General features: G+C 30.2%; 3 protein-coding genes across 6 annotated transcripts in view; 2 read left to right on the forward strand and 1 right to left on the reverse strand.

The window, feature by feature from the left end:
• The window catches only part of LOC129952498 (probable beta-hexosaminidase fdl), a 98,354-nt gene extending 90,265 nt beyond the window's left edge, over positions 1–8,089 (forward strand). For all 4 annotated transcript variants that reach the window (XM_056065103.1, XM_056065102.1, XM_056065101.1 and 1 more), the window contains exon 11: positions 5,210–8,089. In XM_056065103.1, the coding sequence (XP_055921078.1) occupies positions 5,210–5,369 (160 nt within the window). In that variant the 3' untranslated portion in view covers positions 5,370–8,089. The remainder of the gene's footprint in view (positions 1–5,209) is intronic.
• On the reverse strand, positions 4,385–5,056 carry LOC129952500 (uncharacterized). Its single transcript, XM_056065105.1, has 3 exons — positions 4,904–5,056; positions 4,661–4,843; positions 4,385–4,592 (listed from the first exon to the last, which is right to left on the reverse strand). The coding sequence occupies exons 1-3, from the start codon at positions 4,947–4,949 to the stop codon at positions 4,495–4,497; spliced, it is 327 nt and encodes a 108-aa protein (XP_055921080.1). The 5' UTR covers positions 4,950–5,056; the 3' UTR covers positions 4,385–4,494.
• A 4,190-nt stretch (positions 8,090–12,279) lies between the features above and the next one.
• LOC129952497 (nose resistant to fluoxetine protein 6-like) lies at positions 12,280–19,170 on the forward strand. Its single transcript, XM_056065097.1, has 12 exons — positions 12,280–12,540; positions 12,617–12,759; positions 14,571–14,714; positions 14,769–15,081; positions 15,143–15,503; positions 15,574–15,739; positions 15,797–15,876; positions 17,968–18,081; positions 18,149–18,492; positions 18,561–18,703; positions 18,784–18,895; positions 18,962–19,170. The coding sequence occupies exons 1-12, from the start codon at positions 12,456–12,458 to the stop codon at positions 19,036–19,038; spliced, it is 2,082 nt and encodes a 693-aa protein (XP_055921072.1). The 5' UTR covers positions 12,280–12,455; the 3' UTR covers positions 19,039–19,170.
• The last annotated feature ends 4,476 nt before the right edge of the window (positions 19,171–23,646 follow it).

Here is a 23,646-nt window from a genome sequence, read left to right on the forward strand (position 1 = left end):
AATATGTTAAAACTAAAGACAACAAAAAAAGGCATTACCCAACAGACTAACAATGGCTCCGAGGTGAATAGTAAAGAAACTCATTTTCCAAAAAACTTGCTATAAATTAAAAATTGAATGTCTATTTATTTGAAAAATTTAAATTTAATAAACAAAATAATAGATTGGAAAAAAACAACATATCGTGACAGGCTGACACGTTTATTCTTCATAATAATTATAAGTTTTATTTCTTTTAAACCACATACGTGAAACTTTGATTTCGAAGTGAATACGATATTGGTCATATGAGTTCTAAGAATAAAACTGAAACGTTATGTCAAAAAATGTTCTTATTTGTATTTTTTGATTTAAAAAGAATCTGGTTTAGAAACTTATTATATTCTACTTTTTGAATAACATGAGTTCAGAGTTCAGTCTCAGATATGTACACTTCGTGTGATATGAATAGGTCAAGCTCTTTTCTTTTTGTTTGAAACCCTTGAGTTTTTTAGAAAAATCCCAAACGTGCAATAAATGAGGTGTGAAATAAGTTTATACTACAAAAACAAATTTAAGATTAAGTTGACAAATACAAGTTTTATGGCTATTTTTCCGAAAAAGGTCATACAAAGTACCTGTTTCTTTATGTCACATAAGGACAAGATCTAAATTTACTGGAAAGACCCTTTAAAGTAAAGAAAATAACAAAAAATCTTATGGTTAAGGTAAATAATGGTCTTATTGAATGGATTAAAATAATTTTTAGTAATGTGTGCTGTCTCTTGATTTCTGAATTACTTGAAGTAACCTGTGATGTATGGATTCATAGAGTGCTGTCATATAATTGAGCGGAATTTGAGCCCAACTCCGTTTTATGGCTTCAATTATCACTTTCGTTTTTTTGGTTTGACGTCCTTCTTCGTATACTTTTCTTGAAAGCCATCCCCACACAGGTCAGGAGAATATAGAGTTCAAGGTAAGAGGTTCACATTTTGCGTGTCCGTGCGGTATGTATTGGTACATTATCTTGTAACAGTCGATCTACTCTCATTTACCCCAGCTTCTGCCTTTATTTTACTAATGGAAAGCCTTGGATTTAAAGCAGCTCTTATTATCGCCCGCCTTTCCTGAAATGATGGGGCTTCTTTCTTCCTTTGTGGTTTTTGCATACCTGTCTGGGTCCTTGAGGTAGTTGCATACAACATTTGAACTACTTTTTTGCTGGCTATAAAATGGATGGTTTTGCCGAGATATCTGTAAGCTCACCGCTCTGGCGGTATATTCACTAAAGTGATATAGATAGATATTGGCGAACCTCGCATTGAATTTCGATCTTCTATATTTAAAAGGTCAATCATATACTTGGCAGTTTTTTTTTATCAAATCGATACCTTTCATGCAAACCGTCATCATCTATGTATTTCAAAGGGGTCGACTAGGGTTAAGTAGACCTTTTGTCTTCTGTTAGGTGGTAGCATTCCAACATCCAGCTTAATATCAAAATCTTGATCGATGCTTTAGCCTGTTGATATTTTAATTTTTGTTTTTGTATTTTCAAATAAAATGTCTCGCAACAACTGACGTTTTATAGAGTTAAAAGCAGCTTAACATATGTTTTGTTTATTTTAAGACTTTAGGTTATCGTTATAAAATGAGTTTTGACTTGTGTATAAATTAATTTTTTTTTAAATTCATAACCAAACATTTGACTAATAGTCCTTTAAAATTTCAAAAATATTTCCTAATAAAATTAAGTATTCGAAAACAAATGTAAAAAAACCACTTAGGGGCTTATTTCATTTCCTGAGGAGTTATTTCATAGAGCCATGGGATGGAAAACACATAAAAATACTTCTTTTAGATCAATAAACTTTTCCCAGCGATGTTCAATAGCTCCGATGCCCTGTTTATAGTGAGAACCGTCGAGCTCCTTAAACTAGCTAATAACCGCAGACTCGACCTCTTCATTTTTGGCAAATCTTTTACCTAGTTTGGAAACTAGTTCGAGGGCGAACTTTAACTTATTTCTTTTGGGAATCGCGATAACGGATGTTATAACTGCGGTGCTTTGTCTTGATTAAACTTTCGTTTTTCACCAAATGCGTTCGTTGTTTCTTGATATCGTCAATCAATCTTAGTTTCTTTATTCAATGAAAATTATCCCACGCGCATCCCAAAAAACAGACGTCATGACCTTGCCTGCAGATGGAACTGCCTTCACCTTCTTTGGAGCCAATCTCCCCTTTCAGTCCATTGGTTTGAATGTTCCTTCGTCTCAGGTGAAATGCCAACCATGTCTGCAAGCTCATGCAATTTCAGTCAGCACCGCGACGGTCACCCAAATACCAATTTGTGGATTTATTTCACCATTTCTGAAGTGGTCGACCACTACGATGTTCGTCTTGGCAGCTCGTTCGACCTAGTTTAAACTCTGCCATCCAATATTTTACGGTTGCAAACGAAGGAGCAGATTAGAATCTAGAATATCAAAGATATTGTTTGGACTGAGGCCTTTCAAATAAAAGTACTGTATTCATTTTATTACAAATTCATTGAGAGCCCTCACTATTGATGGCTGCAAAACTTTAAACTTAAGCTTTATAAAGTTGGTACTCTCTTCCATAGTCATTCTTTCAAAAAACAACCGCCAACCAGTCAAAATGTATTTTTAAAAATGCATTTAACAGCAAATGTCTAAAACTGTTAATTAATTTGAAACTTCGAACTTTACTTCACTAAACTTTACCTTTAATTCGCCAAATCATCGCAAAACTAGCCAAGTCCAAAATTCTGGAGAAACCCAGTTGCATTCTGTAAGTTCCCATGTAGAATGAAATACCCGAGTTTTTTCCTGCAGCTGATCTTTCTGGGGGCTTTTTATATATATATATCAGAACAATACAAAATTATAACTCCATCAGTAAAACAAATAGTAATAGTAATAGTAAGTAATAAAAATAAAATCTAATCACCAATTTTTTTAAAAATGTATTCACGAACTAATTTAAGCTTCAAATGCGTTCTACCTAAGTTCTGTATTTCACTTTCACTCGAAATGAGATTGGAATTCAATGAAAATTAAAATTATTCCCTTTTTTCCAAAATTAAAATTACTAACTTAATTTCTGTATTTTACGTTTCGACATTTTCGATTTATAAGTGATTTCAATTCGACTAGATTAAGTATTTGAATTCGACCACAAAAAAGTTATTGAAATAATAGAACATAAAGCTCATTTTTTTTTTGAAATAGACTTGTTTGTGATTTCGAAAAGTATTGGAAGGTAAAAAATCCATCGACGTATAGAACCCTGAAAACAATTTCACTCGATTTTCAATTTATATCTCGATTTCGGAAATCTAGCTAATTATCTTTTAAATAGAATGTGGTGTTCTAAGATTCATAATTATTTCCGGCTAAATGTATCGGTTGCTCAAAATAAAGCTCAACATGTTCAAAAACCTTATTGATATTTTTTTTATTGTTTTTTTTTTTTATTTTATTTTGTATAAACAATGTTATTCATTTTCATTCGCTTTCAAAAGTAAACGTTAATAAAATACATAAAATATAACTTGACGAATGTCAAGAATGCCCAAGAGTTAAAGGTTTATCTGCATAAACACGGTCTTTCGCGTATCCATATAAAAAAGTCCAGCGGTATACGATTAGACATTGTCCCGACAAGAAATTAAGCGACCAAGAAATGTCTCTTGGAATAAAGCCATATTCGCTAGTTTTGTGGCATATGGCACCGTCTTGTTGAAACAACATAGTCTCCAAGATGTATTCTTCAATACCTTGTTTAATGTTGCTCGAAAAATCGCCATCCAGCGTCTGTGTTGTTAAAGCACCTGTTTGGCGTATCTTCGACGTTGTGAATGATCATCTGGCTTCAGTTATTGTGTTAGCTGGATTTTATATGGATTTAGATGTAAATTCAAATGCAAAATACGCCATATTGTGCCTAATTCCCTGAGGACGACGAGAATCGACATATTCCGGTTTTCGGCAGCAATTTCACTTACAGCAGCGATATTTTCAATGGTATGAACACAACGAAGATGCACAGGACAATATCTGTAACCAATCCATTCTCTTCAAATGTCTTCACAGTTTTTTTTTCACAGTTGGACGATTATGTAAACCATAATCTCCTCTTAAAGCACGATATGTGGGCGTTTTTGTAGTAGGTTTTAACAATCTGTATGCTTTGTGTAATAGTTAAGCGATCCATTTTCGTAAATGTCAGACTTTCAAGTGGAAAAGTTTTACAGATGTCGAATTCCAGTCCCATGCTTTTGAAACCGTAAAATGGACAACCCGTTATTATTTTTGGAGGTATTTCAAAATTATTTTATTTTTATTTAAAAAGAAAACCCAGAAAGCTTTTTGTTGTCCTTTTTTTATTCCAATACTTTTATTCCTTTTTTGTAACCCCTTCAAATCTTAGGTTTCATTTTTGCAAAAGGCAAACAAACATTTTATTTTACTGCAAATTTATAGTGTGATTAACTTAAAATATTGATTGGAGCTTTGATGCTGAGGAAAAGGTCTATAAGTTCCTTCACTATATTATTATACCCCATAACGTCGGCACCTTCAGATCCTGAAAAAAGACAAAAACAATAAGAAAGAAAACTTAAAAAAAAAAAAAAAAACATGAAACCAAAGTACCACTATAAACTCCATCAAGGTCATGATGATTTCCGACAGCACCTGTTCCTGAATGTCCTAATGGAGTCGATAAAACTGCGGGATTATGTGCAGTATAACCTGAATTATAGGCTGGTGTTCCACTGCAACCGCCCTTGCATGGTTTTGGTGCAGCATATGTTTGGCCACAATTTCCAATAAGAACTGTTTTATACAAATATTTTTAATTACATTTATGTTTTGAAATAAAAGCGCAAATTTTACCGAGTAGACTTAAAGCGACTCCGAGCTGTAAAGTAAGGAAATTCATAGTTGTTGTTTAAAATAACTTATACCTTGAAACAATTTTGAAGATCTATTTATTTGAAAATTTTAAATGAACTGAATAAAATTGACTCTAAGAATTTGCTTCAATTAACAACATTTCGTGACACACAGTCACGGTTTCTTCAATAGTAACGAAATTAAAACTAAATTACGTGACAGACAAATTTTGATGACAGTAAAGTTTCGGAAATGAATTTGATATTGTAAAAAACTTAAAATAAAATATATATTTTTTTTTTTTAGACTTTGGACAGATCCTGACGATGAACATGACATGGATGCTGTTCCAAGAGAAGTATTTGGAAGGATGTCAGTTTTTCGTAATCGTTTAGTTGAACTGGGTATTAAAGCCGAGCCAATTTTCCCAAAATATTGTGCGCAAAATCCTGGTGAATGTCTGTGACCTTATTAAAAACAAATACGTTTAATGAAATCAAGTTACAAAAATGACAAAAAATCTTAATGAAACTTTTTTTGAAAATCAATCATAGAACAAACAAAAACACAGATTGGAAGGAATAGTTAAAGTAATTTTCTTTTTAAATTAAAACCTGGTTTATAATTCTAATAAAAGTGAAATCAATAATAATAAAAATATAATAAATTAATTATAATTTGCTAACCTGAAATGTATTCATTTTAAGAAAGAAAATATGTACCATCTTTTTTGTCGCCAAAATAATTGCATTCAATTGAAAAAAAAAATTGATTTTCATGTAATCATCTGTTTTTGCTTAGAAGTATAAACTAGGCTTTAATTTAAATTTAGAAAAAAAAAATTATAATAGATTTATTATTTAGTTTTTAAAAATGAAAACATTAAATGGCAATTAAGAACAAAATGTATTAAATCAAACAATAGTTATTTTGTTTTGGTTTTACGAAATTATTTTATTGTGGAGTCTATTTAAAATATTCATATTTGTTTATATTTTTTTAAATTGTTGATTCAAAGCAATAAATTGTGAAATTCCGTAGATAAAACTAAAATTACCTAAATTTGAAAATAATTTTTAGAAAAAAATATAGAAAATATTCATAAATTATTTCATCGCAATGATTAACAAACTACTTTTTTGAAATTTCGAAATATTTCATTTACATTTTTACATCAAATTTACAAATACACTTTTTCTTCAAGCTGGTCAATAAAATAGGTAACGAGATTTGAAAAACATTCAGCAATTTTAAAAAGTTACCTTTTTTGAAAATATTACTTAATCGAAGTACGTATTTATGACTTTCAATTTTCTTAATTTTAGAAAAACCGATTCACTTCGGTTATTTGTTTTACTTCTTTACTAAAAATTTAGGTTTTCCAAACCACTTGTATTTAAATTACACACAAAACTCTTGTGTGCATTTTATAATCTCTCATAAATTTTATCTACGATAATAGTAATCAATTGCCCTTTGAACATATATTTTTGGCCAGCAGTTTATATATATATATATATATATGAGTTTAATGATGTATATATCTTTAGTTTGATGAAAATAAAAAAACAAATAAGTTCAAAGTTCAATACATCAATTTAAATGCAAATTAAATTCATAAATTGAATAAATTCATCAATTTCAGTATATTGAGTCTTCCGATTGAACTTTGTTTTGTACTTGAAAAGAAAATAAAGGAACAAAAATACGTTTTTTATAAATCAAAAAATCATTTTATTCATAATTCATGCCTATAGTTTAATAACATTCATAAATAATGCTGTAAAAAGTTAAAACTTAACAAAATTGTCGTTGTTTGTACTATTTTTTTATTTTGTCTCTTGTAGTAATTTCTTGAACACACCAGATGGTTTAAATTATTCCAAACAATTGACCAATGGAAGCAAATTTAAAAAAACCTATAAATAAAATTTGTTTACTTAAACAAGATAAAGAAAACTCAAGGACATTGATCACAATAGTCTATGTAACAATCGGTAAAAGCTGGTTACCAAAAACTAACAATTGGTCTTTACTAAAAGCTTGATTCAATATCTTTTGAACTATCGTCCACCAGCAAAATCAATTATTTCTGTTTAACCTCCATCAATATGTTAAATAAACTGCCTTAAGAAGGAAAATTCTTAAAACTGGTAACTCTAAACAGTGTCTTTCATAATCTGAATTATGTTTTTGGTGTTTTTTGTTTCGAATTTTTCAGAACGCAACCATTTTACAATACAAATCAAAAAATAATAATCCATACGAACAAAAGCACTACACAGTGAAATTTTAAATTTAACATTCCAATTCTTTCATCTTTTTTTTATAAATAAGTTCATGCAATTAACAAATCATTTGAAATTGAACATTTGCCGTTTAAATACTTGACCCAACATTTTCCATTTTTAACAATAGTTAAACCATAGAATTTAAGAGAATACAGTACATAATTTTTAATTCCATAACCATTAAAAAAAAGATCTATTTCACATTTATAGTTCAAGAAATGGGAAGCTTACAAATTTGGATATTAACAAAAAGTATTTTTAATTTAATATTATTCATATCAGTACCAATTTATTTAGTTTATTGCAACAGAACTCACAATGTGTGTTTTGATTGTAAGCTATCTATTTTTTTTTTCGAATACAATATTTTGGAATTGAATGGAATTTTTATTTCAAATACTAAATTTTATTGTTAACTAATGCTTTTCTTAAACTTCTTTCTATGTTATTATAAACTACAAGTAAAAATAAATAAAAATAATAACATTATTTGTTTCACTAAATCTATACTGAAATCAAAGTTTTTGTTTTTGTTTCAAAATTTACAAATCTAAAATTTCTAAAACCTAAAATGGGAATTTAATAATTCAGCATTTCAAATCTAAAATTTATTCAAATAATAGACAATGCATATTGTTAAAGACAAAAAGAAGCCAAACAAATAAAATGTAACAAAAAATATTTTAAATAAATGAATCAAATATTTTGTAGTAATTTTCTAAAACAAACTTTATTTCTGATCTTTATACATTATTTAAGCAAAACAAACAAAAATATTTAAAATAAAAACAAAATTGTTATCCTTTCATATTATTGTTTCAACTTATTTCAAAGTAGAAATATACAAATAAATAAATGTTGAAACAGAAAGCATCAAGCAAAAAAAAAACAAAAATCTATTCAAACTTTCAAAAACGCACATATTTCTTATATTAAATGTTTCAATATTAGATGTTTTCAACTCGATCACGATTTTATAATAACCTTAAAGAGATGTATTATTATATAATAATTATACATAATTATAAAATTAAATTAAAGAAATTAGTGTTAACCTGTAAGAATATTTTCGGTTATTTTCTGTTTTTTAGTTTAGTTTAAATGATTGCACTAGCAGCTGTGTGCATTTAAATATTTTATAAACATAAATCTTTACACATATATATGAATTTTTGAGTGATACCATGTGACCTTAAAGTAATATTGTAAAACAAATGGTTATTTAATGCATTATGTATAAACAAAAAGAAATTATTGTATAAACTAAAAAGAGAAAAAAAAAACAACAAAATGCCGAAAATTAAAAACAAAAATATAAAATTCCCATTTGATATTATTAAAAAACAAAACAATATGAACGTGTTAGATAGATAGGTTTAAAAATTGTTTATAGAACTTAAACAAATATAAATATTACTATTATAATTATTATTATTGAAAAAACAAAAAATAGTATATATGTATACATTAATATATATATTGTGAACAATTTTTGTAATATTTTGAAAATTAACTTAAAAACAAAACAACATGTAAACAATTAAAGAAATTATATAGAAAAGAGTTAGTTTATTCCAGAACAAATAGGGTTTTTGTTTTTCTTTCTTTCATGATTAAATGTACTTAACGCATTTCCCTTCTATCGATGAAGTTCTTTTTTTTTTGAAATATTATAATGTAGTATTATGTTAAAATCCTTTATATTTAAATAACCCTGATATACTCTTGTAAATAAACTGTTTGAAGATAGATGAATTTGTAAATAAAAAGTAATGAATTAAAAGTTGTATGTTTTATTTTGTATGTACGAGTATATTATTTTCTAGGAAATTTTACTAATAATTTACTCTTCAAGACCATCTTTTCCAAACCTGTTTACATTTGGGAATCATCAAGTGTCATGATGATTTGACAATTGATGAAATACAAAATATTGAATGCGTTCAATTTCAGACAGATAGGGTACCCAGGTATGTTTGTGTTAGTGTTTAACGTGTAAAAGATTGGCTGATCCAAAAGAGATGGGAAGTCATTCAAATTCAAAGGTGTCCAAGAATTTCTTCTAAATAGGGGTATCTGACCGAACAGCTGATAAACATATTGCAACAAAACTAGTCTCCGACCAGTAAGCCACAACGAAATTGGTCATCTCTGTTTCGAAAAGATATGGTGGTGTCAGAAGTGGGAAGTGTTCGTCAAATCTACGCAATGCATGGTGTAATTGTTCTCAATCGTTTGCGTATTGGTGGATTAGAAATCAACTCTCCTAAATGTCATTTGTGTCAAAGAGAGGTTTGATTTTTTGGGTTATGCCATCTATCGAAAGTGGGTACTACCTGACCCATTAAAAATAGAAGCCATTATAAATTGGTCAAACCCAAACAATTTTTCGGAAGTGAGAAATTTCGTTGGCTTGTGCGCATATTAGCGCTAATTCATTCCAAATTTCGCCGAAGCCGCGCGATATTCTCACAAACTATAAAAGAAAACCGCAACATTTATGTGGTCAGTTATATGTGAAGTGTTCCTTCAACTGAAGACGTGCCTCACTATACCACCGATTTAAGTCCATATTTGTGTCGACAGTGAATTTATGCTTGATACAAACGACAGAGATCGCGGAATTGGTGCCGTTCTAAATCAAATTCAGGATGGTAAGGAAATTGTTTTTGGTTACTTTAGTAAAGCACTCAGCAAACCCGAATAAAATTCCTGCACTGCACGCAAGGAGTTACTTTCTATGATCAAGACCATACAACATTATCATATATACCTATATAGGCGCTCATTGTTGATTCGAACCTACCATGCAGCTCTGCAATAGCTTTTGTGGTTTAAGAAGCCTGAGAGACAACTTGCCCATTTGCTTGAAAGATTGCAGCAGTAAAATTACCGAGTGTGACATCGCCATGGGATAAGACATTCCAACGCGGATGCGCTCACTCGAAGCACGTCCCTGTGATGAAGATTGTAATCACTACTAAAATAAAGGGTTACGGTGTGATGGCGGATTAAAATATTCTGTAAAATCTTTGTTATTCATATAGAGTGAACTAGATTCCGAGCTATTGATACTAGCGCAAATGCAAGATGATGTTTTGTATATTTTTAGAAAATGTGTAGACAAAGGCAAAAGACCGGATTAAAAGCATGTATCTGGTTTGAACAATGGTTTTAAGGCATATTGGGCGTAGTTTATAGCTTCAATAATAAATAATGGTATATTCTGCAGAAAAAGGGTATCCACTTTGCGTCGTGATTCTTCACGGCTGATGGCGGTTGTACCCAAGTGGCAGATAGATTCAGTCAATTAAATGTTCCGTAACCCACCTTTCGGAGGATATTTTCTTCTTCACTGTAGTCAGAAAATGTAAAAGATCTAAAAGCTGCCCAAAAGTAAGCCAAAGATCCTCCACATTGATCGCTTAGCCAAATATCAAGGAAAAAAGTTCGGCCCTTGGAAGCTTTGGGAAAAGGTTTTCCCCAAAGCGCTTCAATCTAAGAAGGGGAGAGTGTTACAAAACCTCACAGCAGTTAGCAACAACAAAATTCGTCATCTCTTCTCGAAGCGGTATGGTCGTTTCATGCCACGAAACGTCAGATGATTTGAGTGATTCTATTTGGTTATTGTAAAGAATTTAGACCACAAGGCCCCCTTATTCCTTTGCGCTCTTATACAGATAATTTTCAAGTATTTTTTCGATTTATTTATTTAGAAAGTTTCTTTATCAGGTGTTCTTCTGATCGGGAATTTAAGGAATCCCAAACATTTTTAAAATATGTTTGAAGTTGAAGGAATCAGAACATTTATTTTAAAAAATGTATGTTTTTTGTTAAAAATCTGGTGAATTGATAAAATTATTCATTCAAAATTGTATTTAAAATTTATTTTGGATAACGAAACTTAGTTTTTTTCTCCTTTTTGCGAACAGCTTAAAGATGTTTTATTTTCTACCAATTTCTCAATGTGAGTTATCCAACTCGTTCAAAAAGCATCTAAAAATCCACATATCCTTAATAGCCTATATAACAAGATATTGAACGCAACCAATGATGCAACAATTTTGGCGATTGAGAAAATGAATTACGTTTTGTGTAGCTTAGTACAGACGATTAATTGTCAGATCGGCCAATATAAAAATGGTCCCAAATGTCTTACAATATTGTGAACTTGCAATTAGTGTGCTAAAAACCTTATTGTAAGACAACGTTTAAAAATTTTTAGATAACGTTGTTTAAAACAATTTAATTCAAGTAGCGTCATTGGTTCGTAAGATATTTAGGGTTAGCCAAAATGTTCACCTTTTTTTCAAACTGCTATGGTAAAAAAACCACCCACGAAATTTTGTTGAAACCCCTTTCTGCATCTTTCTGCATTCTTATCTGTATGACAACATTTATTTGAAGTCGATATTTTTCTGGTTCTTTAGTTATGGACGACGAAAAAAACGTCGCGAACGTTCGGACAACTTTTGTCTTCAACAATGAACTAGAACAACTATATACATAAATGTTTGCTTTAACGGCCGTTTCACAACGGTTGTATCATTCCAACGGTTGTTTCCAATATACCTCATTTTTTTAATTTGTAGGTAATGGGGAATAACATATCTATTCACAGGTAGTAAACGTTTCTGGGTACAAAACTTTCAACTTCAACTCAACATACGAAAACAAATTATAAGACTTTGAGACACCGCTGGCCGCCGTGTTAAAAGAACATATTTGTATTGTATTTGAGCAGTTGCATTCTTCATTTGAAGTAAACATTTCATGCAAACATGCCCTTAAAGTTTTGTACAATAAATATGAACTTCTACATGCAACTTGGTTTGCAAAAGCTGTGCGTGAGGAATATATTTTTTGTTATTACATTTAAGTGCGTTTTTTGAATCATATAAACATACATATAATCTCTCAAATCGGTCAACCAAATCGAATTCAAAATACGTGACTCGTCATATATCTGATCTGCGTGTAAGCAAGTAATATCTTAATGTTAAATATGAATTAATACCTAATTATAAACTGCCCTGGGCGGACATTTGTGAAGATCAATTGTAACGATCTCAGAAAGAATTTTTAGTTAATCGAACTTTGAATAGAAATCAGCTAACTCAGTTGTTGATGCGACCTAATCGAAATATATCAGATAACTGGATCTTGTGCGAGTTGGATATACTAAGGAGAGAAATAATATTGCGTGTCCCTCGATTACAAATGATGTATTAGATATTATAGTGTGTTTTTATAGTTACAATATGATTTTAATTGCTAACAAAATGAATTTATTAATAATTTATTTAATTTGTTTGCTTCCATTAGGAGTAATGTGTTACTTCAATAGTAAGTTTCTTAAATATTAACAAAAATGTGTTTGAATAATAAAAATAAAATAAAAATATATTTCAAATGTAATTAGTGACTGCCTATAGGCAAATGCCGCCACTTTACATCTTAGATGATTATGATAAATGTTTGGAAAGTGAAAATCGGTCCTCCTATTGTTTGGTTATTGGACAAATAGTTCCAAATGATACATCACATCTTTGGGAACAGATTTCGGTAAGTGCCTTTATGTATATTTCGGCTCACTAAAATGTGGAAACTTGGACCTTGAAACTTTTGAAAATACATACATAGCTCTAATTTTCGTTGTGTTGGGTTTATTGGAGGTAAGGATGTTTAGTTTTAATCTAGAAGATTCAACTATTCAATATAAAATTTAAAAAAATGGAAAGGGTAGCTTAATACGCAATTTCATATCATAAGATGATTTTAAGAAACATCGATGTTTAAGTTTTCAAACAAAAGCATATTATGTATTTAAAAATGTATGCGTTCAATCTTGTGGTCCATAGTTTATACGGGATTTGTGGATTTTAAGAAACTTTATTGAACGCGTAAGATGACTAAATTGAGATAAATGCAGATAAATATTTAGACTTTGAGGTTCAAAATGATTGTACAAAAAATGCATTAATGGATTTTTATAATTCACCGGATTTTTAACACAAAAAGATAATAATTTAAAATAAATTTTCTGATTCCTTCAAATAAAATTTATATATTGGGCATGTATACATAAGGGACTTCATTTGCATTCAATTCTTTGAACGTAAATTTTGACTAAGGTAACAAGTTAATTGGCCAAGTCCCATAAATTTCCAAATTGGAACTTTACGTCACTAACCGCTACCTTCAGTTGTTCGTTTGACAACAAACAGTTTTGCCCAAAACATTAAATGAAGTTGTGCAGAAAGTAAAATAATTTACAGAGTAATAAAGTTCATCTTTTAATCAGAAGAAAATCATGATCAGCTGTCATTTTGACATAAATGGACTTGACTTGGTCTCTTGGTAGTTAGAGAGATTTTTCTTAATTTACTTTCCAGTCAACTTTCCAATAAAGTTCTGGCCAAACAGATACTAGAAACTTGCCTTATTTTCAAGTCCCTTATGTCGTCTAAACCTGCCCATTGAAGCAGATTTTCTGTCAGATATTCACAAATTTTCACTTCTTATTCCTATTTTTCAATCCCAGATGTTTTGGATCAGCTGTTCTTTTACACATAAAACACTAACAGAAAGTCATTGCCATCCATTTTCTGATTATGGATTGAGAGGTTGAGACCACATTTGTAGGCAACTGCATTCTCTGAACGTAAATTTCGACCAAGCCTTTAAGCCAACTAGTTTGTTCTTCAAGTGTTCTAAGCTTCAAACTCGAACTTTACTTTACTAACATATGTACATTCAGTTGATCATACAAAAACTACCAAAAACATAATTATTGTGTACAAAACACTCCTCAGGCAAGCTACAATTACATCTTGACTTGTATTTATTTTGTATTTTAAGGAAATTATATTATTATTATTATTATTATAATTATTATAATATAATTATAATTATATTACTAATTCTTTTTCCAATTTGACAAGGAATACTTTCGCACAAAATGTTAAATGGAGTTGTGTAGAAAATAAATGAATCATAAAGTAATAAGGTCCAGCTGTCAGTTGAAGGGAAAAACTTGATCAATTGTCATTTTCATTTTTCCTGAATAACTTTCCAGCCAACTTTCCAATAGAGTTGACTTTTTGTTGCAGTTGGCCATTTAGATGCTAGAAGCTTGCCTAACTTTCAAGTCCCTAGTCTGAACCTGAACAAAAATATTTTTAAATCGATTTAGAAAACTAAGACGCGAAGACGCAGTCCATTTGAATTCTTCCCGCGAAAATTGAAAAATTAAATTGTAGTTTTCCTAAGAAATAAACAGTTAAATTAAATTTTCTTGTGGTCTTTAGCTTTCAAAATTTTGACCTTCCCTAGGATAAAATATCAAAAACCAACTCATTGAATTTATTTGACAGAACTTTTCCGCAGTAACGAAGCGGCACTTCCGGCATGATTATCTTTACTTTGGAGTTTGCTTGAATCCATGTAAAACGCTTTTACACCCATTTAGTCCATTTCGTAAAGATATGCTCTACTCGGGTAAAATAAAAGACACAGAGGTATAAAATATAATTTAACAAATTTTACATATTAATTCTTTTCTTTTATTTAAGCTTATTGAATATTTCAACGATATAAATAAAAGAGAATCTGACAATAGAATAATTTATGATAAAACTATTAACACTTGTCTTAATTATAAATTTGGCAAAGAGTATGGCTTGCAAGTTCGATCTTTTGTTCAATATTGTGTAGAAAACTCGGAACCGGAAAATTTTGACAGTGTGGAATTAACATTCTTGGGTCTGGTTGGATTACTTTTCTTGTTAGTTTTGCTCTCATCAAACTATGATCGAACTTTGAAGCACAGACAGCCATTGAACATGCAGGGATATGATTTTTATAAACGCCGTCTGCAGACAAAAAGTGTGTTTTAATTTTAAAGTTTGTGAGCTTTGGGTGTTTTAAAAAATATTTTCTATTTTAGATGAAACAATTTTGACATCATTTTCATTATTTCGAAACTACTTTCGATTAATAGTACCATCACGTGGAGAAATGGCCCGAGATTTTAGATTTCTGGAGACCTATAGGTTTTTCGCCATAATTTTGGTGGTGTTTGCACACGTTCTTTTACTACTGAAGGCAGTTCCAACACTCAACTCAGAGTTTGCGGAAAAAACATTTTATAAACTTGGATCAAATATCTTCATAAATGGCAGTGTAATTATTCAAATATTTTTAGTCATGAGCAGTTTTTTGTTGTGTGTGAATTTTCAAAAAACTATGGCTTTGAAAAAACCTGGCATTTCAGATTTTGGCAAATTAATTTTGTATCGATACTTGAGGTAATTTGTTTTTAAGCTTTATAGTTGGTTTTATTACTTTGTTAACATGTATTTAATTTATTTCTCTTAGACTTGCACCGTCATTGGGTTTTGTGATACTTTTAAATGCTTCAATATTGCCACGACTTCAGGATGGACCATTCTGGAGACATGTCACTGAACCAGAATATATACTTTGTAGAGAAACATGGTGGACAAATTTATTGTTTATAAACAATTTTACATTGAGAAAAAGTGTATGTAGAATAGTAATAATTCACGAATATTTTAACGACATCATTCAAACAATATAGTGCCTTCATCAAACCTGGTACTTGGCTGCAGATTTTCAATTGTACATAATTTTGTCCGCTGTCCTCATCATAATTGCAAGGTAAGATAAATTGGTATTTATAAATGTTGTGCAGTTTCCAAAAACCATGTTTGAAAATCATATCATTGAGAATATTATGAATATTATCAGAAGAAGAAGAAAAAGAAGGACTACGAGAACTTTTCCAAAATATGCCGTCATTGATAGTGGAGATTCCTTGAATTGGAAAATATCTAAGCAATGTGAAAGTTAAAACTATTCGCTTTACGTTGACGTTGTCATTTCTTGATTGAAGTAAATGATTTCGTGAGCAATAACTATTAAATCCACCCCAGTTCCCTCCATATGAAAGCATTCCAATATTCCAACGGTTTCCAAAAAATACCCTATTTCAGAACAAACTGCTTTGGTTACATTTCTTGCAGAAATGTTAGAAATTGTATTTAAATGTACCTTTTTTTCTTTAAACTAATGTATTCTTGTCTTGTTGCCATTTTTATAAATGGAAAAATCGCTTTAAAATGAAAAAGCCCCAAGAAAGTAAAATAGAATCTAATTTGAAGAATTTTCCAGCGTATTTTCTTCTGACGCAATTTCCCTAAGTCTATTATTACCTACTATTATTTAGTCTGCTTACTCGTAGATTGGAGCTGATGCCAGAAGACAAATTAAAACAAAAACGAATCTTTTGTGTGAACCTTTTAAAAATATTTTGATCTAAAAGGAGAGAGAAAAATGTTTGGTTCTTGAACTTAAGTAATTAGTAAAATACAAATAAAACAATTAGGTAAACAAATAAGCTGGGAAGTAAAGTGTGGCACTTTCACAAATTATACGGTAAAAATTCTCTTCTCACTTCAATTCTTTAGAAACTTTTATATTATAAAATAAAAAAACAACAATCCATTGAGAACTACGCCCTAGAGACTTACAATCCTCAACCATTCCTGTGTGTCGAGTGATGTTGTTGTTGTTGTTGATGGAGGGGACCTAAAATTAAGCCGAGCATAAATGGCTAGAATTACTCAGGACAAGAATTATAAATAAGCAGTCCTCGTGAAAAAAAAACTATAAATGGCACAGTCAGGTATTGAACACAAGCCCTCTGGAATGACAGCCCAAAGCTTTTTAGTTTATAGCCAGATCAGAAGGGGTAAAAAACACCTAGAGCACTAGGCAGCATTTATGGCTGTGTTAAATAATATGTAATCCCTTCACAACAAATGGATTGTGATGGACATACCTAGAACTGAAAGCTGTTCAGTCTCCTCGATGCAGGTACCACCCATGCAGGAGCATGGGGGAAGGGTTACGCTTTTGCGACAGTGGACAGCATTGAATTTCGATGCATGAAATTCTACACGGTTTTTGATTACCCGTCGGACAATGCTGTCAGGATCGAAATTAAATGGGCTTATCATACGCTGCCTTTGTAAGTCCACATCCGAAGAACAAAAATGAGAATTTGAAAACGAATAAGAAAAGCTGAGGGTGCGGGTGGGTTAGAAGTTTCATACAAAAGATCATCTATAAAAATTAGAAAGAGAATCGGAGACAAAACTGAGTTTTTATTTTGTGGATATCAGATTTGAACCCTTCCAATTCTTCTTGAATTGAACGGTCCGAAAGGTAATTTCTAATCCCTCTAAGAAGAGATTCATCAATACCAATTGCACACATCTTCAATAACAGAGCTTGATGGCAAACTCTATCAAATGCCTTTGTAATATCAAGTGCTATAATCTTACTTTCTACAAAACGATGTAAAGATTTGTTCCACTTGTCGGTGAAATAAACCAAAAAATCACCAGTTTACCTATTGCAACGGAAGCAGTGCTGCTTGATATTAGGAAGCTTTCTTTCTTCAAGAAAATTGAACAGAGTTTCCATGACCATGGAAAGAAAGGACGATAGTTAGAGGGTAAGGAGGATTCACCTGTTTTAAGGACAGGCTAGGCAAGTTCTGTTTTCTATGCACTTGGAAAGATATACCTGTTAGAATAGGACAGATGAAAAGCTAACATACAAAATTTTAAATATAAGCGGGGTCATAACTATATACAAAGGTTTTGTATATTCTATATATGAAAAGCTTCTAAATGCAAACGTGTGGAAAATGTAAAAAAAATATTAAATTTGATTAATTGACAGATTTCCGAAGACGAGAAAATGTTTATTATGGATTGGCATCAGCATATCTTTTCTTTCAACAGGCCTCATAACCTATTACTTGGAACTTGATGCTGTACACCAAGAAACTCCAGAGTAAATAAGCTACGTTAAAAATTATTATGTATCTAAGGCTGCTAAGAAATTCTTTTTCATTTTATAGCTCTTATAGATATTTATTTTGGACCAACGGTGATACCATGTATAAAGGGTATGCACCTTTCTATACTAATTTTGGAGGATTTGTTTTCGGAACAATAAGTGGATTTATTTATTTGAAGTATAAAAACGAAGGTCTAAATCTAAAGGATAAAAAAGCCAAGATAAATTTAGTAATTTTTGCATTAATACCTTTGCCGTTTCTTTTGCTACTTTCTGGAGAAATTTTCTATCAAATCGAATTTCCAAAACCATCAATATGGATAAGTCTTTATGCGGCTCTGTTTCGAAATATTTGGGCTATTATATGCTGTGCTCTAGTGCTTTTGATGGCTTTTAAAGCTGGATGTAAGTTTAATTAGATAATTTTGTACATGTTTTTTAGTATATTTATATAAAACTTAATTTTTTCTTAGCAATACTTTATAAATTTTCATCTATGAAGATATTTGTGCCTTTGGGAAGAATTTCATTCCAGGTTTACCTGATTCACAGTAATGTTATAAGATGTCTCGTAGGCAGTGTACGCCAGCCTCTTTACGTCAACAATTTAACTGTGGTAAGGAATTTTTTTGAGTTTACTATAAATATTTTTATAAGAAATTGAATTTTTCTTTTTTTTTCTCTTAATCATTAAAGGCAATGTACGTTTTGGCAAGCATAGCAATCTCATTTATGGCAGCGTTTTTCATGTATTTACTTTTTGAATTACCTTTAACTACTTTAGTTAATACAGCAGTTAAAAGAAATGGTATGAATTTTATACTTTAAAAAGTTTATATTTATGTAGGCAGAAACCAATATTTTCTATTTGCAGAGAAAAACAGCTCAAAAGCTTATAACAAAAAGCCAGTCGATGAATCAACAAATTTAGAGGAAACAACACCAACATAAGATTAAAAACATGACATTTATGTCAGTTAGAAAATAGACATTTATTTAAAAAATATGCTTCAAAAAGTTTTTTTTTAATTCCATTATTTTTGGAATTAATATTTTTTTAATAAACATTTTTTATTATATCAATTTGACTCTTATTATTATTGTTCAAAAAAAATTGTTATCCATATGTGTTTCTAAGATATTTCAAATTTTCTCTTCAAAGTTCTGTTAATAAAAATGCATTCAATATGATAAATATAAAAATATCCATTTAAAAATGATATGTTTTTATAAACATTGCAGTTTTATGGTTATTTTTATAGTCAAATACAAAACAAACTAATTTATTTTGAAATAATAGAGAATTTGTTCGCGATTCCGAATAACAGAATTAACAGTGTTGTAAATAGACTGCTGTTTGGGTAGTTATGGCCTTTAAAGTGGTTGACAAGTAAAAACTAGGGCATTACTAAAAATTGATCAAACAATGCTTTAAGGGTATGTCTCCCGCAGAAGCGAACTCAGAACTCATGTAAATGTACTTGAATGTATTAGTGAAAGATCGTTACTCTCTTCATTATCAAATTCAAAATTTGAATTTCCAATTACTCTATATTTGCCTCTTGATCTTTTTTGTCTCTCAGAGCGAGGGATATATTTCCGCACAAACAGCCAATCAAAGAAATAAGAAATAGAACAACATTGCATGATAAACCGGTTTTTTTTGGTATGTCTAGTTAGGTAGATTTGTTGTTGTCTTTTGCATATGGTTCGAATTTTATAAAGCAAGTGGGTATTTTGCTATCGAAGGAGATGTTTTTTTCTTGAATTTCTTTTTTTGGTCGACATTTTCGAATTATTGAAAATACCTATTTTATTTTAATATTTTTTTACTTCCCATTGGAAATTATTGTATTGGGTCCGATTTGTAAAATTGAAAATTTTGACATTTCTCGAGGTTTCAAGGTCCCTAGAGTCAAAATAAAAGGTTTTTAGAAACATTGCGTGTGTACGTACGTTCGTACGTCCGAACTTTCGCGATGTTTTTTTCGTCGTCCATAGCTCAAGAACCAGCAGAGATATCGACTTCAAATAAATTTTGTTATACAGATAATAAGGTAGAAAGCTGCAGAAAGGGCTCTCAAGAAAATTGCGTAGGTGTTTTTTTTCCCATAGCAGTTTAAAAAAAAGGTGAAAATTTTGGATAACCCTAAATATCTTACGAACCAAAAACGCTAGAGACTTGAATTAAATTTTATATAATATATTGTGACGTGATAAATAAAATCTACAAAAAATAGTACGCAAATTTGGTCAAAATTGATACGAGTACATATAGACAAACTTTTAAGCAAGACAAATTGACAGACGGGATGGGAAGTTATAAGTGTGGGTCACATCCCAGCATCTTTTTTGAAATAGTTTGACAGGATTGTGCACACTGATAACTTCCCATCACGTCTGTCGATTTGTCTTGCTTAAAAGTTTGTCTATCAATTTTTAGCAAATTTGCGTTTTAGTTTTTGTAGATTTTATTTTTATGAAAAAACGGACTGATGGATTTTTATATAAAAATCACTAAATATCGAAAACAATATTTTCTGTGAAATAAATTTGAGTTTTATTTTTTGTAAAAAAAACTGTCAATGAGATTTTCTTCAAATTTCTATCAAATGTTGAAAACAATATTTCATATAAGATAAAATAAGTTTGAATCCAATATTTCAAATTTTTGAAAAGATATTTGAGGTGAAAATCAATTTTTACCAACTTATGTTAATTTTTTTTTTAGGTTTTTAATTTTTTGTACAAAAACTGTCAATTTGATTTTATTCAAAATTTGACTGAATGTTCAAAATAATATTTCTTATAAGATAAAATTAGTTTGAAGCCTAAATTTCAACTTTTTGAAAAGATATTTGAATCGATATTCAATTTTTACCAATTTTGAGTAAAGTTTTTTTAGATTTTTATTTTGTATAAAAAAAACTGTCAATTCGATTTTTCTCAAAATTGTATCAAATTTCAAAAACATTATTTTTCGTTGCACAAAATTGTTTTGGAGATGAAATCATATTTTAGTCGTAAAATTTTGGAGGTGACAAATTTGTTTTCAGTTTTTTTGATTTATAAAAAAAACGTTAATTGGCTTTTTTTATAAAAATATACTTGGTTGATATCACGTTACAATATATTATATAAAATTTAATTCAAGTCTCTAGCGTTTTTGGTTCGTAAGATATTTAGGGTTAACCAAAATGTTCACCTTTTTTTCAAACTGCTATGGTAAAAAAACCACCTACGCAATATTCTTGAGAGCCCTTTCTGCATCTTTCTGCCTTATTATCTGTATAGCAAAATTTATTTGAAGTCGATATCTCTTCTGGTTCTTGAGCTATGGACGACGAAAAAAACGTAGCGAACGTACGGACGCGACGTACGGACGTATGAACGTACGTACACACGCACGCACAGACATCTTTCTAAAAATCTTTTATTTCGACTCTAGGCACCTTGAAATGTCGAAAAATGTCAAAATTTTCAATTTGACAAATCGGACCCATTATAATAACTTCGTATGGGAAGTTTAAAAAAATGCAATACCCAGGAGTGATAGTACGCAACAAAAATCAAGAAAACTAAATATATGACAGCGAATTCACGATACCTACAATACCTCTTTACCCTTTTTTATACCTACACTACAATGTGCAACCACAAAACTTGCCGAAAGTTGAACCAAAAATCAAATTCTGCTTATACGATTGACTACGTAACACCCAAATCACGAGTCCATGACCTCACATCATACCACATACTAGAAATAAAAAAATATTTCTAAGAAAAGTCTTTTTTTTTGTTGTATTTTCTGTTATTGTATACCGCAAGCAAAACAAAGAATACAAATACTAAATAAGCCATGAGACCAACAACAAAAAAAAAATCTGAGAGAGGATGGGCGGGCGAAATTCTTTTGCAAAGAATTCTCTTCTTGAGCGCTGAGATGCAGTGGCATTCTTGGGAACTGGAAACTTCATTGTGTGCGTTGACAAAGAAATTTGTTGTTAAAAAATGCAAAATAGACCTCTTTTATAAAAATTAAATTAAATAAACAGTAGACGCAAGAACTTTTTACTTTTTTAAATAGAATAAACAAAATGCCAAAAAAAAATAAAAAAAATATTTTGGAATTATATAAGCTCCCGATCCCTCACAATTGCACCACAAATGTTGTTATATTGAAATGCATTTTTAATTATGTTGCGACAAATATTTTTTTTTTTCAAAATCGATAGTAAGAGTAATATATATGGACCTTTTTTTTAAAAAAAAAATTAAAACTAAAAAAAAAAAAATCAGCTCGCCCCATGAATTCGCAAAAAATGTTGGAAAAAAAAGAATGCATTTTGGATTTTTTGTCTAAAAAAGTTACTATAACTATTTTAAAAAAAAAAAATTTAAAAGCAAATATCTGAACATATATTTAGAATTTGAAAAAAAGTTAAATTGACTTAGCTAGCTGTTATACTTTGGAAGTTTTATCAAATATTGCACCTATGCCACAATGCAAATTTGCCCTATTTTTCATAGTTTTCTACAATTTTTCTTGGAATAAATAAATAAATTAAAAAAAAAAAGAAAATCGATACTATTTATAAAAATTTATTGTTTTTTGGAAAAAAATATAAAAAAAATAAAAAATTATATTTTACACACTGCCCCATTGATTTTCGCAAGTAACTACCTGAATTTAATGATTTTTTAGTGATTCTAGTGCTGTTAAGGAACAAACAATTTTTTTTAATTTTTTATTCCTTTATACATATTTAGCCCAATATATTTTCAATCAAAACCCGTTTATTTCGTTTAAATATTTAAAAAAATGTGAACGCTACAAAGCTAAGCGTAAAACACCAATCAATTTTTTTGCATGCGACATGCCCTTAACACAGCATTGATATAATTAAAAGTGACAATTTGGGAGTAATAATTCGAAAAACTAAATCACTTGTTGTTAATTGTGAAGTAAAAGGTTTTCTATTTTGCGGGTTGATTTTAAAATTGAATGAAATAAGTTGTAAACGAGAATACGGTTTTATTCGAGAGCCCTGTTAAGGGCATTATGGCACGCATTCGAAAGTTATATCAGCATGAATTTGACCGATGGTATCGATTATGTTGAGGGTCACAGTGGTTTCCGGTTTTTTCACATAGACCTGCGCGACTTAAGAAAGCCTCAAAAAAAAGTCTAAAGAGGTCAGATCACACGGTTTTGGTAGTCAAATTACGTCGCCTCGGTGTGAGTAGGTAACCATGTCATGAAACAGCTCATGAGATGTTTGGCATCTAGCGCCCCCGTGCTTGAATAGGCCTTTTTTTCATGAGGATTCGATTTCAAAAATGGACAAACGGTATAGAACTTAAAAAACGTTGATACTTTCAAACCGATTACTTGAAATTTAAATAAAGAATTAATATTTTGCTTTGTTCTCTTTAAAACGGTTTATTTTTTTATTCAACAAAAGATGAATATATGTTCTTAAGTAAAACTTTCATCAGATTTACAATTAATCTCAGGTGAAATTCTGATTAATTTAAAAAAAATGTCTTTCCAATTTG

This window comes from Eupeodes corollae, chromosome 3 (assembly GCF_945859685.1).
Source record: "Eupeodes corollae chromosome 3, idEupCoro1.1, whole genome shotgun sequence".
NCBI lineage: Eukaryota > Metazoa > Arthropoda > Insecta > Diptera > Syrphidae > Eupeodes > Eupeodes corollae.

Coding starts and splice junctions, on each gene's coding strand:
- LOC129952500 (XM_056065105.1), bottom strand. CDS start 4,949: ATGAATTTCCTTACTTTACAGCTCGGAGTCGCTTTAAGTCTACTCG. Junction 4,844..4,903: donor AGTCGCTTTAAGTCTACTCG/GTAAAATTTGCG, acceptor TGTATAAAACAG/TTCTTATTGGAAATTGTGGC. Junction 4,593..4,660: donor CCTTGATGGAGTTTATAGTG/GTACTTTGGTTT, acceptor GTCTTTTTTCAG/GATCTGAAGGTGCCGACGTT.
- LOC129952497 (XM_056065097.1), top strand. CDS start 12,456: ATGATTTTAATTGCTAACAAAATGAATTTATTAATAATTTATTTAATT. Junction 15,504..15,573: donor ATTTTGTATCGATACTTGAG/GTAATTTGTTTT, acceptor TATTTCTCTTAG/ACTTGCACCGTCATTGGGTT. Junction 15,877..17,967: donor GTCCTCATCATAATTGCAAG/GTAAGATAAATT, acceptor ATTAATTGACAG/ATTTCCGAAGACGAGAAAAT.